The sequence below is a fragment of the Colletotrichum acutatum genome, assembly GCF_030867785.1.
Source record: "Colletotrichum acutatum strain CBS 112980 chromosome Unknown BDZ83scaffold_123, whole genome shotgun sequence".
NCBI lineage: Eukaryota > Fungi > Ascomycota > Sordariomycetes > Glomerellales > Glomerellaceae > Colletotrichum > Colletotrichum acutatum.
Window position 1 is genome coordinate 32,110 of NW_026849117.1, and position 15,103 is coordinate 47,212.

General features: G+C 51.5%; 4 protein-coding genes across 4 annotated transcripts; 2 read left to right on the forward strand and 2 right to left on the reverse strand.

Moving 5' to 3' along the window:
* Window positions 1-4,817: 4,817 nt before the first annotated feature.
* On the forward strand, window positions 4,818-6,728 carry BDZ83DRAFT_588167 (HET domain-containing protein; the record flags this gene model as incomplete). The annotated part of the gene is made up of 1 exon (XM_060506108.1): window positions 4,818-6,728. One exon carries the CDS (start codon window positions 4,818-4,820, stop codon window positions 6,726-6,728), a length of 1,911 nt encoding a protein of 636 aa, XP_060360245.1.
* A 551-nt stretch (window positions 6,729-7,279) lies between these two features.
* BDZ83DRAFT_588178 (uncharacterized protein) lies at window positions 7,280-8,187 on the reverse strand (the record flags this gene model as incomplete). The annotated part of the gene is made up of 2 exons (XM_060506110.1): window positions 7,280-7,770; window positions 7,827-8,187. The coding sequence occupies 2 exons, from the start codon at window positions 8,185-8,187 to the stop codon at window positions 7,280-7,282; spliced, it is 852 nt and encodes a 283-aa protein (XP_060360246.1).
* Window positions 8,188-8,614: 427 nt separating this feature from the next.
* On the reverse strand, window positions 8,615-9,700 carry BDZ83DRAFT_635819 (heterokaryon incompatibility protein-domain-containing protein). The gene has a single exon (XM_060509206.1). The coding sequence runs from the start codon at window positions 9,501-9,503 to the stop codon at window positions 8,745-8,747; it is 759 nt and encodes a 252-aa protein (XP_060360247.1). The 5' UTR covers window positions 9,504-9,700; the 3' UTR covers window positions 8,615-8,744.
* A 1,860-nt stretch (window positions 9,701-11,560) lies between these two features.
* BDZ83DRAFT_756309 (peptidase S8/S53 domain-containing protein) lies at window positions 11,561-14,425 on the forward strand (the record flags this gene model as incomplete). The annotated part of the gene is made up of 9 exons (XM_060514728.1): window positions 11,561-12,343; window positions 12,400-12,696; window positions 12,753-13,023; window positions 13,107-13,210; window positions 13,279-13,486; window positions 13,559-14,089; window positions 14,144-14,222; window positions 14,290-14,361; window positions 14,416-14,425. The coding sequence occupies 9 exons, from the start codon at window positions 11,561-11,563 to the stop codon at window positions 14,423-14,425; spliced, it is 2,355 nt and encodes a 784-aa protein (XP_060360248.1).
* Between the last annotated feature and the right edge of the window lie 678 nt (window positions 14,426-15,103).

Here is a 15,103-nt window from a genome sequence, read left to right on the forward strand (position 1 = left end):
AGCGACTTGATTTGACGTGGCTTCCTGCAGAAACCTTTCAATGCGTCTCCTCGTCTAGATGTAACTATATATATCATGAATCGTCTTATTCTGTTTAAACTCACGGCTTCGTTCATCCGGGTTAAATCAATATGTCAGGGCATACTTCGTTATTTGTAAATACCATAATCAATGGTTTACATTCGTGAGTCATACTCGAGGCTAGACCTGCTTCAGATCATTTGCATCACGTTACATAATCCTTGAGCATTAGCATAGCATTTTTAGCGTTCAGTAGATGTTGGTAGGTTCCCTAGATGGCACATATTTTTGAGGTTCCCGTGAAGGTTTTCGAATGTGGTCAGCAAACTTGGTTTCGCGGCTTAGACGTTAAGCCAATGAAGGTAGTGTGTGTGCCAGACTAGAACTAGAGCAAGATCTATGGCGAATTGAAGTCTCCGCCCACCCGCCTTTCTGCCAAGCAGGATACGCAACAGTCTGCCTCCGCAAGGCGGAGCGAGTTTATTGGTCATTATCTACGAGAGTCCTCTCGCGAATGACCACTTCTTCGGTAAAATCTAACCATTTTGAGGATGGCCTGCATCACACTCAGCCCTATTTCTTTCCAAAGGGCCTCATTAGTACCCACGCCACTTAATGCAGTAGGGCGAACCAGACATGGACGATTCAAAGATGTCAGCCTTCAACATACTTTCTCAGCTGTGCGTTCCTGTCACAGCCGCATGAACCGTTTGGGATCAAGACTGCATTGAGGCGGCAAAACACAGTCAGCCCTTTTCAACAGTGGAGGCGGACCATGCTGACGATTTCTGAACCTCCTCAATGAAGTTAAAGACCACCCTCTCCATCTACAAGTGTACCAACGGTGATGGTCTGTGTGGCGAATCATTTCTATGTATTGATGACGTCTGTTGATGTGCGCAAGTTATTTCCAGCGCAGTAGCAGCTTCATGGAACTTGCTGCCTCGCCGAGTATTATTCCCCTCATGAATTTGATACCGTGGGTTCATCATGCGGCCTCTGTCAGAAATAATACTCTCAACGTCCCAGATTTTGCGAGAGCGGGTGGGTAAAGCGACGTGAGCTAGCTGGGTGACTTCGTAACGAAGGCATTCTGAACAGACGAGGTAGCAGGCAGCGGCGATGTTAGCTTTCGGGGAGTGGTGGATTGAACAGTGCTTCTGCCCAACGTCACCCCAACAAAGACGGACCCAGGTCAATACCCTGCTTCCGAAGACCCTCACGTTTTGCACGTGGGCTGAGGGTCAAACCTTCCAAACAAAGCCTGCATAATGACACAAGGGTCGTCTACTACGACGCTGTTGTCAGAAATCGTTGCAGAAACCAACTTGGCAAGGCAATCATCGGAACTGTCCCCAGTCAAAGACTCCTGGAGAGAAAAGTCGCAGGCAAAGTCGTTCGGGAACATTATCCTTGATGCCCCTCTTGACGTGCGCACGCACCTCTCGACAAGACCCCTATCAATCTGAATTCGGCCCATTACTGGACAATGCGACCTCGTTGGGAAGTGCCGCTGAAGAATGCTCCGCATTGAGTGCGACGCAACGAAGCTCATGAGTCGCCCGACCCGCACGCAACTGCGTAGCTCTCGCGAGAGATGTGGCAGTTGCCGTACGTTAGTGGACTCTTTCCAGGGGTTCCCGAGTTCCGGGTTGAGATTCCGGGAAGCTAGAGGCGTGCTAAAGGCGCGTCTTTCAGGGATATCACCGGGGCCGCAAGGTTACCGTTTGACAAAGGAGAGGGGAAAGGATGGATTGCGGTGAGGCGAGGGGCAGACGCGAGTTGAGTGCTGGCTCCCACAATCAGATATCACTCATATTTAATAACATGGCAACCTCTTCCTTTTCCAGTCATTGATTCAAGCTTTTGACTCTTCTGGAAATTCCCCTGCCGAGCTTACCATCCTCGCTTAACTCTTCAACACAACCCACACACCACCAACCATGTCTACCACCAAGCCCACTTTCGTCCTTGCACCTGGTGCATGGCACAAGGAGACCTGCTACTCGCCTGCTCAGCAACTCCTCGAGTCTCGCGGCTACCCCGTTGAGGCTGTTGAGTACCCCTCTGTCGGCGCTGAGCCCCCCACCAAGGGCCTCACGGACGACGCCAACGCTGTCAGAGCGGTCCTCCAGAGACTTGCCGATGAGGGCAAAGAGATTGTTCTCGTGGTACACTCCTACGGTGGTCTTGTCGGAGCCAATGCAGTCGAGGGTCTTGGCTACAAGCAGCGCGCCAAGGAGGGCAAGAAGGGCGGTGTCATCACTTTCGTCTACCTTACCGCCTTCGTGGTGCCCAAGGGCAAGTGCATCAGAGAGATGCTTGGTGGCCAATTCCTCCCGTGGATGAAGTTTGAGGTAAGATGACGCCGAAAAATTTTGCGCACGTTTGTGTTGCAATCCCGAAACTGACACTTTCACAGGGCAACTACGTGGTCATCCAATCCACATATGTATCGACAACACCAGCGTTATACAAGGCATCCGCGGCAAGGCGCCGGACTCGTCACAAGACGCGTTCCTCGAAATCCAAGAAGCGGCCAGGATATTTGATATACGGACGCACTGGTCCCCGGGACACCAGGGCATCGAAGGAAACGAGGCCGCGGACCGGCTGGCCAAAGAAGGAACGACACTGCCGGCGCGGATGGGTCAAATGGCAACACTAGCGGGCATCAAGCGGCTTGCAAGGGAAAAATTACAAAGCCAGCACAGGAGATGGTGGTATAAAGAGCGAAGGCCGCGGTACGCGGACTTGGGGCTTGAGGCAGCTCTGTCCAGCCCTCCTGAACTGGCCTTGCCGCGGGCTACGTTACATCACCTGCTGGCGGCACGATCGGGTCACGGGGACTTCGAGCAATATCACCGACGTTTCAACCACGACGACGCTCTAATGATGTGCTCTTGTGGAGAGGCGAAAGACGTGGACCACCTGGTCTACTGTCGACTAACGCTGGCGAGGAGGCAACGGTGGCCGACCCTCCACTCTCGCAGTATGCCCGAGCCCATAGGTCCTATGGGATCTCTCGAGGCCTACTTCAAGAGATTAATCACCGACCCACGAGGCTTCGAGGCCTTTCTCCGCGTGACGGACTTCTTCCAGAAGATCTGTCTGCGGTAGCAGCATCCACACCTAGGTAGATGTGAGTGCGGACTACAAAGAACCTCCCGATTCCAAGGGACGATTTGGGAAAGAATGAAACTGGGGCACCAGCGGGAACCGGGGACAGACAGAACGCGTAGTGGCCACAAGGCATGATTTGGAGGACGATGTAAAGAGACGACGTACTGTAGAGTAGGTAGCCTTGGCTCACGGCCCTCCACGCCATATACCCTTCGGGAGGTCTGCGGTAAGGGCTCTAGCCCGGCCGCCACGGCGTTAAATACAACAACAACAACAACAACAGGGCAACTACGTCTACGCCCAGACTCCCGAGGAGATCTTCTACCACGATGTTGAGTCCGAGACCCGCGCCAAGGCTATCGAGCAGCTGCAGCACCAGTCTGCCCAGGTCTTCGACGATGTTGTGACCTACGAGCCGTGGCATGAGATTGACTCTATGTTCTTCTTCTGCGACGAGGACAAGGCAATTCCCCTCGCCGTCCAGCAGGGTATGGCCACTCTTCTCGGCCCTAATGCCATTACCTACTCTTCTAAGGCCTCCCACTCCCCCTTCCTGTCCCAGCCGAGCGACGTCGCTGAGGGCTTGGAGCTTGCTGCCAAGGTTGGACAGGAGAGAGTCAGAGCCTAGAGTTTGATAGATTTCGTCATTCATGTAGAGAGCTCAGCACATTAGATATCCTGTAAAATTCACGATTCATGACCACATCCTCCATTGCTACCAGTGCCATAGCCATGAAGGATTTCCTGACTCAATGTGAGGGCCAAGTATGAGAGAAAAAAAAAAATGGTCACATGAAACCCCAAGCGCCCCAATTTCAGTCTGGGTTCTCTCGTAACTCTTGTTGATCAGTAGAATCATTCGACTCGAGATGACTCACATCGGATGATTGTGCCCAGTGAATGCTCAGATACCTAGAGTCTTCCATCTCCATGTAGAGTCGCAGGTAACCTCGAACGTAGGTGAGGCACATTCCTCGGCGAATGTACCAGGTCAGAGAGGTCGTCTTGACTCATGTCGGGCTCTAGTGACCGGGTGTTTATAGTTTGGCGTCCATCAAACCGTTGGCATTCGCTTCGGGCCGTCCCAAGCAGCAGGGTCCCACTCCTGCCCATATCGTCATGTACGACATGAAGCTTAGATGAACACCCACGCTTCCTGCGTCCGAGCGTGCTGCAATGGTACCTTGCCTCGCGAGAGTCTGCGAGATCGCTGTGGTCGGAGCCAGATAAGGAGCCTGACTCACAACCTCATTTGTCTCCTCGGTTTTGCCTATTCTTTTCGGGGGGCTATCCTGAGGAGAACCTGGGCAGCCTAACGGCGCTATACAGGCATGGATGCACAAGAATTGTCCTCAAATCATCCGACTTGCATAAGTCCCGTCTCATCAGTAGAGGAATACGTGTGTAATAAAGAGTGTTGTAGGCTGAGCCCCTATGTAGTAGCCATTTGTGGCTGTATGCCGCCACATGTCAACCCTGTCAGACTATGTGTGCACTTAATCCACTTCCACGAATGACGTGAGATTCCTCTCCAAGAAGGCGGGGAATAGGCGCGATAGGCTGAATGGAACGAGGATTGCATCCCAAGGTTTATTCTGTGGAATGTGATACAAATTACGGAAATGAGCCATCATCCGCCGTCTTTCTTCAAATCTTCGCAGCGGCAACCGAATATGAACACTCATCAGGGCCCGAAAGATGGGGGCCTATATAGCCCTCTCAATAACAATCAAGTCCGACTCCTGCGGCTGAATCCATACCCCAACTCAGATGAAGTGGGCAGTTTAGAAGTAGGGGAATTGCGCGATGCTCCTCCATACTACGCCCTCAGTCATAGCTGGACGGGCCAGCACAGCTACCGGGACGTCCTCATAAACAGTCGAGTCGTCACAATCGGAGCTGATCTCGCCGCCTGCGTTCACAGACTCTCACAACTGGCAAGAAGCAACTCCGAGCTCAACCCCCCCGTCCGTCACATCTGGATCGACAGCATCTGCATCGATCAGTCCAACCTGGACGAGCGCGCGTCCCAAGTCTCCCTCATGGGCCAGCTGTACCGCGGCGCCATCAGAACGCTCATCTGGCTTGGTCCCGACTCGAGCGACTGCTATGGCGCGTGGGAGCTGCTGAACAGCATATACCGCGTCTTTAGGCAGCAGAATCCCATAGCCACGGAGCCGAATGACATACCCACCCGCATGTACCGTCCCTCTGCACACGAAGCCTCCGGTCTACCGCCGTGGGAAGACTTTCGGTGGTCGCATCTCAAGAGCCTCGTGGGGAGGCGGTGGTTTTCTAGGATTTGGGTTGTTCAGGAGGTCGCCCTGTCGCCGCAGGATCCCATCTTCCTCCACGGGGAGCAGTATTTCCCCTGGAGTCACTTTGGCTGGGCAGCGGCTTGGCTGCGCAAAAATGGCTATATGCGTCTGTCTCAAGTGCCCGAGCAGCTGCGCAATATCGACACCATGGCTAACCTCCAGCGGGCGCAGACGCTGTGGCCTCTTGACGCGCTCGTCTCGATCACGCAGGTCAAGTTCAACGCCACCGACCAGAGGGACAAGATCTATGGACTCATGGGTCTTGCTCGCGAGTGTCAGGATCTGGCTACTATACCTCCCGAGCTGAGACCAGACTATCAGATTGGAGTGACGGATGTATACCTGAGGGTCGGGCGATACATGCTGGAACAGGGCCAGTCGCTTGCGTTCTTGACCCGGGCACGTTGTGTCGATGGCAGTATCACCAGAAGACAGCGGGAGAAGAGTCTAGATATACCCTCGTGGTGCCCGGATTGGAGCGATTTCGAGAATCCCAACGAGGGTATCGCTACAAGTCTCTCGTGGGTGCATGCCGGAGACAAGTCCAGGCCAGCCATACTCGGCTTCCTCGAACAGTTCTCTGCAGCGTCTGGGCTTGAACTTGAGATCCGTCACGAAGATGATCCGCGGGTACTCTCACTCGTGGGTATCAAAGTGAGCACGGTTGAGGTGGCTGTGCCGTTTGGCGTCAATCCTTCTCGCAAGGTTGATCCCGAGCAGCCTTTTACGGAGCAGATGACACGCATCTTGTCAGAGGCGCTGAAGGTACTCAAAAAGAATCCCATACCCACCTGGACTAGACAGTTTGTCAGCGCAACTACGGTCGAGCAGCATTCCTTTGTCGGCCGGGACTGGGAGCAGTCTGTCGCGGACGGCGCGGCCTATATCCATCATCTGCTGCTAAACGAAGTATCACTTTCATCCCTTTGCGTAGAGCAGAGCGGGGACCCGAATGCTCTTTCCGTACTCCAGCAATTATCTTCCGGTGGGGCTGCAGACTACTACAAGAGTCTAGTTCACAACTATGGTTTTGATAGGGCCTTCTTGGTTACGGCAGATGGGAGAATGGGCATTGGTCCATCGAACATTCGGCAGGGAGATGCTGTTGTCGTGCTTGCGGGCGGTGATGTGCCGTACTGTGTGCGTAAGGAGGGAGACTACTGGCTTTTGGTGGGCGAGTCGTGTGTACAGGGTCTGATGAAGGGGGAGGCTACAAAGGCAGTGAGTCACGGCTTGTTTATGAAGGAGAGAATGCGTTTTAGATAGTTGTAACGGACAGATCATGTACTTGATGAGCGAGCGTCGCACTTTTCCTTTATACGCCTACCTCTTCACCTCGATAATCAAATCTTCACCACCAAGCGCGTCACAATCAAATGTCAAGTCAAGAACAGATCTTGCTTTGTGAGCCGTTCGAAATAGCCCAAAACTAAGTGTCGATGTCAAAGATGGACATATCTATTGACAAACTTACCTTCGGATTCACGGAAGCCGCCGGCTCAGTCGAGTCAAGTTTTGACTTTGATGCTAGTGTGGAACTTCCTGTACGCCTAATTCGTGAGACAATCGCGTTCTTTCCGATGTCGATGAACTGTAGTCCCCTTGGTGGGTATGTGGAGGTGCGGGTGGAACAATCCCAACTGGATTGACGTGCTCCGTCAAGCCCGAAAGCTCCCAAATGGGTCTCGTTGCTGTCTTCCTATGTGATGGATACGTGTAGAATACCCAATGCACTTCTTCTCGGCGTCTACTGCTACAAAACAGGCGTTGGCCCAAAAGTCCGGTCTTTCGCTCTCGGTGGCATGATACTTGATTGATTACAGGACCGATTTGGGTGCATCCCAATGTTTAGGTTCGGGAAAGGAGACAACTGAGTCTTCCATCTTCATACCAATTTGCCACCTTCCAAGTCCAGGCCAGAAGTTTTCATGTTCCCCGATAATGCGGCCTTTTTCATCAGTTTGTCGAATGTCGAACCAACCTAGACTCGTCTTCTTCGAGCTTTGACCTGGCGCAATGCTGCACCAGCGATCGGTCCCTGGTAGTTCCCCCTTGCTTCCACTTCCCTCGGGCAATGGGGGCTGAACAAGAGTTGCATCCACACCAACGTACTTCAGAATGTCAAGAGAGAGGGGGAACGACGGCACATATGGGATAGGCTTGAACGTGGCTTGGAAGAGAGGCGTGGTGCTTGCCTCCGACTCTTTGATGTCACCGGATGTGTCGTGAGGAAAGACTCGCACAGAAGTGCTGCCATCTGGGTTTGTGTTCCAGTCGAAGGTTGCTAGATGTTTAGGAATGTTCCAATCTTTGTCTTTGTAAGTAACAAGCAAAGTGGTGGGCGAAACGACACAGGAAACTTACTTTTTCGCCCATTCCAGCATGTGTACTTTTGAGAAACGTAGATCCTTGTGATTCTTGCATTCTTCTTTTTGATACGCTTGCCGTTCTTCTCAACCGTGTACTCGTGAAATCCCGGGCTCAAGATCAATTCGTCATAGGGACCGACTGGACTTTCAGTGTAACGGATGATCTGGATCATGCTGATCCCTCCAAGGGGACGGCTACCATCTGGGCGAATAAATGAAGAATTCGCTTCGAGTGGAGAGTACGTGATTGTCGGGGGATGCTCTGCCTGCTTTCTGGGTACCCAGAAGCTGAAGACGTAGACGTCGCCCTTGAGCTTCCATGGTGCAGGGACAGGGGTGATTTCGCTTAACATCATGACGACACGAGCTCTTCTCCCTCGATCTTTCGGGGGCTATGAGTAAGCCAACAATGATAATTATCCGGAGATGCTGCTGCTTTAGTAGAGAGAAATTGGGAGACTGGATATAATGAACAGAACATCTGGCGTAAACCGGAACATCTATGAAGAGAAAGGTCAGATCTGGAAAAGAGTCAAGACGAGGAGCTTGCCGGCGCATGAACGGTCTTCGACTATTTGTGGGGAGTAGGATGGATGCCCTGGCAACACTTTCTGTCCCCAGCCCCTGGCCTACGCAGTAGGACAGTCGTGGCATGTTGCATCCACTTATCCATCGTTCAGACTAGACTATTCGTAGTGTAGTCGAATACCTTCTTGCGGGGTTAAGCTCCGGGCCGCAATCACAAGGGGCCTCGGTGCTTGGCATAGCACCGACGATTGAATTGCCTTCTTCGGAAGAGGTAAGGGACCATGTGATAATTTCTGGTATGCCAATAGCGAACTAGGAAACCTCGCTAATTCCTCGAAGCGCGCTTTTCATCGTCATCTTCTTCTTTTGTTGTGTTGTTTCTAAATTAGGGGTCTCTCTTATCTACCTCACATGGGACCACCTTTAGTTCCTGTCCACGCGGTAGAGAGGCGTTGAACCTGACGTCTACCAGAGTCCGCAGTGCTTCAGAAAAGGATTCGCCGGACCACTCCAGGTTACCACAGACGAAGGCAACTTCTGTCGCAACTGAAAACTCTTGGATAACCCAGGTTCTGCTCCACCATGGGCTGCTCATTAACGTTCGTAGAGCCTGCTTCGTAGGTTGAGCATCCTTGGTGAATAATAGCGACGTGACATATCGATGGCTAAGACCTTTCTTTTCTTTTGCCAAGGTCTGTATCAGGTCGATAGCGTGGTGAGTATTAGCCGTCCCCTCGCCTAGGAAAACAATGACCTTCGAAGCGTATCTGTACACTGCCCACATCCTCTTGACCTGCAGATTGACTTCGGAGCGATCCTGTTGATTGATGCATACTGCATCAATCCACAATAAGCGATCTTCTTTTGCCGACCGGAGACGATGTAAAGCCGTTTCGAGATTTTGAGTGATCTTGAATGGCTGTCCTTCTAGAAGAATTTCGACTCTTTTCGTTGTGTCGCCCCATGCGTATGACAACGCCTCATACTGGTACGGAATTCGTCCCAATGTAGATGGCTTCAATTTGCAACTGATCGGCTGAGATCCATGGCCTGCGAGCAACTGAACGCATCGGAGAGCATAGGCGAACTCCTGTGGTCCGGATCCTTCAGGTTCAGCATCCTTTAACGTCGAAAATGGACCCATCGCCGAGCAATGTCTATCAGAGACGAGGTCACTAAAGTTGAACGCTTGTCGAGTACATGTCAAATGAGAGTGATGCAGCGGTCACTCCCGCTGCATAAAGCGCCGTAGACTTCTCTTGCTTGGTTGCTGTGCGATGTTCAAGAGAGAAAATGAGGGAGGGGAAGGTGGTGCCATGTACTGCTCAGGGCTTAGCGTCTCTTCTCAATTGGCTCGCCGGAGTTGAATGATCAGTGTCGCTAGGCCCTTTAGTTGGTTGGCGCCTCGTAAACGACCTAACATTTCAATTGTAATTGGAGCGGTGCAGCCTTCATTTGCCACGTGGATGTGGGCAGGAAACCGGACTACCTTGTTTTATCATTCAAAGATCCTGTTGTTTTTCAGTCCTTGAATACGATTTCACGGGAAATTTTTGACACTCGTCCGAAGCGTAATGACTCCCATGACCCCGAATCGTGCTCTCTTAGCCGACCATCCAGAGTTTGGAGGATGGTTAAGACGCGAGATGCTTTGACGAAACCCGCTAGAAGTCAAACAGAGACCTCTGCACAATGATCTATTTCATGTTTCATTCTCCTACTTACTTTAAGCACGTAGGTGTGCGTCGTAGAGGGTATCCCACGTGTTTGATGAAGTTGCGTGAGGGAATCCGTGGACCAGGGTAAAGAATGAGAACAGGAGCACCAAAAGATTAGTCGCTATCAAATATCAGGAGTAACATGTCGAGGGGGCATCGAGAGATCAACCGTGGAATAAATAGAATATACGGACACGCATTATCACCTTGAAATTCATCAACGCACCAAGAAGGGTTGATCTCATTGTGTAACCTCCCAGACTCACTCAATCACTCTTGATGAATACATGTCAGGGTATTGCTAAGAAAATGGCGCGTTATCCCATCACCTACTACGTAGAAGATGTCAGTATACCCGTCTCTAGTCTTTCTATAACTTTTGCTTTACTCTGAACTATTCATAGGCGAATATGGGGGGAATCAGGTCGGATAGCTATATGATTCTTTATTATCTTTGAGGAAAGCACGCACATATATACTGACGCCATCTCGCAGTAGATCGGATCTTCGATTCTCTGTCAACGGAAGTATCGAGTAGATCTTACAATCGCCCCCTTATTTATAATCAATCAAAAGGCACGGAGAGCGTCTCAGATTCACGCCGAGTTCTCCGACGCCGCAGTATGCAACATACGCGCCTCAATATTTTCCAGAACAGCCATCACTAGGCATCCACAGGACGTAACCAGAGCTATCTCCTCCAACGCGGTGACAAGGATCTGCAAGATAGACCCTGCAATTCTTCATTCATAACTTTATTGACCGCGTCATGATCTGGCGCCTTTTCATTAGATCAACCCACGGTCGGTACGGGCTCGGCCACAAATTTCCAAGTTTATCCGGAAGCCAAGGCACCACGGATTCCGAAACATGACCTTGATGGCTAAATCGGCTTATATTGGACAAAAGGCGCGCGGCACACAGCCTCTTATTACCATGCAACCAATATCCATGCTTCACGTAAAGCCGCGGATTCCTGAAGGAGGGGCAACTGGGCCTGGACTCTACGTCCCTGAGTCATGAACTTATAGGGCTGCCACGCCGCTGGAACTGTCAGTCCAAACATTATTATTAAAGTTTATCTCCGTGTGATTTAAATTATCCGCATCGTGTAAGCGATTTGCACCGTTGCTAAGAATAACCGCATCAACTGCTAGCAGAGAGCTCCAGGCACGTGGGCAAGCTTCCTCACGATTATGCTTGTTAATATGGCGCAAAGTTCTCCTGACAGTAAATTGATCGACTGAACTTTACGCCAAGACGGGAAAGTTCAGATGGCAGTTATGGCCGCAGTTCATCAGCCGCTGGCAGAAGAAGGCCTGTTAGCTTGTCTTAGACGGTAAGAATTCTATATATCCTAGCAATCAGACATGATCCGGTCTAAGTCAATTGCACCTGCCCATCGCTCACTATCCTTTGACGATTATTCAATCTTTACCTTCGCTCTTTGAGCATAGTCATTCTTTACCTGCCCTTCGTTCATATGCATCCTAATGGCCTACTCCGCGGGCTCGCCCTGCTGTTACTCAGCAGCGGGGCCGTCTCACTCCCGCACCAGGATAGCCGGAACGATCTGATGCACAGCAGACGCCATCTGATGGCGAGACAAGCCCCCGTCTCAAACACCACAAGACCAGCTAGCACCAGAGCCTCCTCCACACAACCCCTAATCACTCCCGACCCCAGAACATCCACGCGCGTATCATCCGCGTGGACAACCATCGGGACGTCTAGCTCAGCACCGACAACTCAGACAATCTCTGGTGGAGAGGTCGTCGTAGCAGTTATCGGAGCAACCTACGTAGCTGGCGCTGGTGGCGGATCCCTTGTGGTTGCTGGTGTCACGCATGCACTAGCTCCTGGAGCTGTTGTGTCAATCATCGGCACTGGAGCGAATGGTGATACTCCTGAGATTGAGAACATCTCGAACCCGGCCCCATCACAAAATCCACAAACCTCGGATCCGGCAGAATCCAAACCTCCTTCTTCTGCTCCGTCGGTTCCCAGCTCTACCTCCGCAGCCCCTACTTCAACATCTGCAACATCATCTTCTACGCCATCGTCCACGGCTGTACCAAATCCCTACATCATTCTCACTTCGCAAAATTCCACAAAAGAAGAGATTCAAGATCTCAACAGCACACTCTCAAGAGATGCTGCTCCAAGGTCACTAGAGGAGGTCATTAGTGATCGCACCGGCTTGGTGGCCATGTTCAAGGCGAACATCACCACCGAGCAGGCAGACGCTATGTCAAAGCGTCCGGGTGTAAGTCTAATTCTTCCTCCTTCCGCGAGACTTCGCAGTACTAAGTGAACACATAGGTTGCTGGGGTCACTCCCGACGAGAGGCTGGAAGAAGAGCAACCGCCGTCATCTTCTGCGCCGCCATCATCTGCATCCCGCCAACCAACGGCCACTGGCCCACCTGGCTCGCCGAAGACAAGTGTTCCTAACCCGGCTGACATCGCACTACAATCGGATGCAGTTGATGAACTCAAGGCTATCTCGCAACCAGCTGGAGCAAGCATTGCAGACTTGCCTGGGTTCGGATATGCTTCAGAAGCAGGGAAGGGAGTCACTATCTATGTCATTGACACGGGCGCCAATGCTGAGAACTCGGTATGACATCTCCAAAAGACATATCCCGTCCGTGACCAATTGCTAACCCATGGCAGGAATGGACAGGCATGACGGGAACGAAGGGCTTTATGTACGCCCCTGGTGCGACGAAAGATGAGACCGACTTCTTGAATCACGGCTCGTGCGTAGCTTCAAAAGCAGCTGGACCAGCATACGGCACCGCGAAGGGGGCCGATTTGATTGCTGTCAAGCTGCCAGGAACTCTCTCGCTTTCCGCTATCTTCACGGCTCTGATTGAGATTAGCAACGATGTCTTCCAGAAGAAGCTTGAAGGCAAAGCTGTCATCAATATGTCGCTAGGATCTCGTAAGTCTCACGTTGAGCCTCGTTCTCTATCAGCCTGGCTTTGCTGCACTTCTAAGAACACACTAATCATCCACCTATGGCAGGTATCCCTGACAAGCTGTCGTCTACCACCACCGCGTACAAGCTACTTCTTGTGGCCCTTATGGCGGAGGATATCGTCATCGTCACGGCTTCTGGAAATGATGCTGTGAGTCTTCCAAAATTGTGCCTTCTATCTTTGGATTTCCATCATACTAATCACGTTTTGTTGTTCAGCAATACGGCGTCGATGATGTGACGGAGTACCCTGCTCTTTTCGGACCTACCACGGATATCATCGTCGTTGGCGCGACTGAAAATGACGGCTACCGCGCATTCTTCTCTCAAGGCAGTGGAGATCAACTGACTGTTTCCGCCCCCGGTTTTGTGGATTGTGCCTCTGGCAGATCTGCCGGCTCGCAGGAGCTTTACGGAACTTCCTTCGGTGAGCAATTGCCAATTCTTCTCGCAAAAGTTGCACTTTTAGGAGAGCTGTTAACTGACGTTCAACCCCTAGCCGCGCCTGCAGTCGCTGGCGTGATTGCAGTCTGGCTATCTCAAGACGAGCACAAGGCCCGTCTCCAGGTTCCGGGCTCAGTTGCCACAAACGTCAAGGAGATGGTCCAATCTCTCGCATACTCAAGAGTCGAGGGCGAGCCCGCAGTCATCTGGAACGGCATTGACCCTCGCGGTCTGGCATGTTCGGCTCCTGGATCTTCTGCGGGCAGACGCCGCCAAGCGGCGCCTTCGAGCGGCGCCGGTGCCTGTCAAGCAACCTCCATTGCCTCCGCAGCTCCCACTAGTACCTCTGCTCCGGAAGCTCCGACTTCGACCTCTGGTCCAGCTGTAACTCCGGCCGCGCCCTCGTCATCGGCATCTGCACAGCCTTCCCCGCCGCCAAAACCTACATGGAGTGATGCTCCCCAAGGCTTTACTAAGGTTTTGGAGCAGGATGGAGTAGCTAGTGCCGACTACGATGCCACTTCTGACAGTGCAAGTGAAGGAGTGACGAGCGGAATAGAGCAGTGGTGTCTCTCTAAGTGCACAGGTAAGTTTACCCCATCCACAAGCTATCTTTCACGTCTGACGGCTTCTCCCGAAGACCAATGCGCCTCTGTTTTCCTTTACAGAGTTCTTCAATTCAACCGTGGTGCCTACAACCCTTATTATATCTGCAACAGGTTCGTTCTCTCTATTGAAGCGTCAGTGTGTACATCGCAAACGAAAACCTAACATCCGACGCCTTAGGTACAATAAGGTCTGGTCTGATACATTTATTCAAACCGGGATCAGTTCAAGTGACGCGGGAGTTGCGTTCAAGTAAGTTGTTCCGGGAGGGCCCTATTCGTATCTTCATGGCTAACTCTGTTTCAGCAAAGTATAGAATGCACAAAAGCATGTGTCCGCGCTTGACGTTTCCAGTACTTGCGTGACACCGTGATGTTAATGCTCCTACATACTTACTCAGAGTCACACGAATAAAAAACATATTTCAAAGCGTTCAAGCAAATTTCCCGAGTGCTCTCCATGTCTAAGACGACAAGCAAGAAGAAGTCTTTCTGGCTGGTCTCTAGCCTACCTGCTTATTGTTTCCCCGCTTTCTACGATGCTACTACATACATATTTCTGATCGCTTTTTGCACTATTCAAGACTGTAGAGGCGAATTTGAACAATTCCAATTCAATGACACCTCCAAGCTTGCTGTAAGAAATGCTCGCCGAACATGGGGCTGCAATCCGTGGCTAAAGCGGCATATCCCACTCATTAAGATAGAGCCGTCAAGTGCCAGCAAGATACCATATACAAAGCAAGGTGTTTTCATTCTGACTTTGGTACTAAGGTGTCTTCAAATCGCCTCATCTGCACATACTGCACGACCTGGTCCATATTTAAAAGAGGATCAGTAGACTAACCTTGGAAAGACGACGTTGAATATTTTCTAGGGACAAGGAGCCAAGGCAACAAGGGCACAGGCTGTCTGACATTTTCCGAATGCCAAGTTGAAAGAGACTCGAGCTGGTGCCGCCCCTGCACCAGCAGTTGCGCCCCAGACACAGTCAG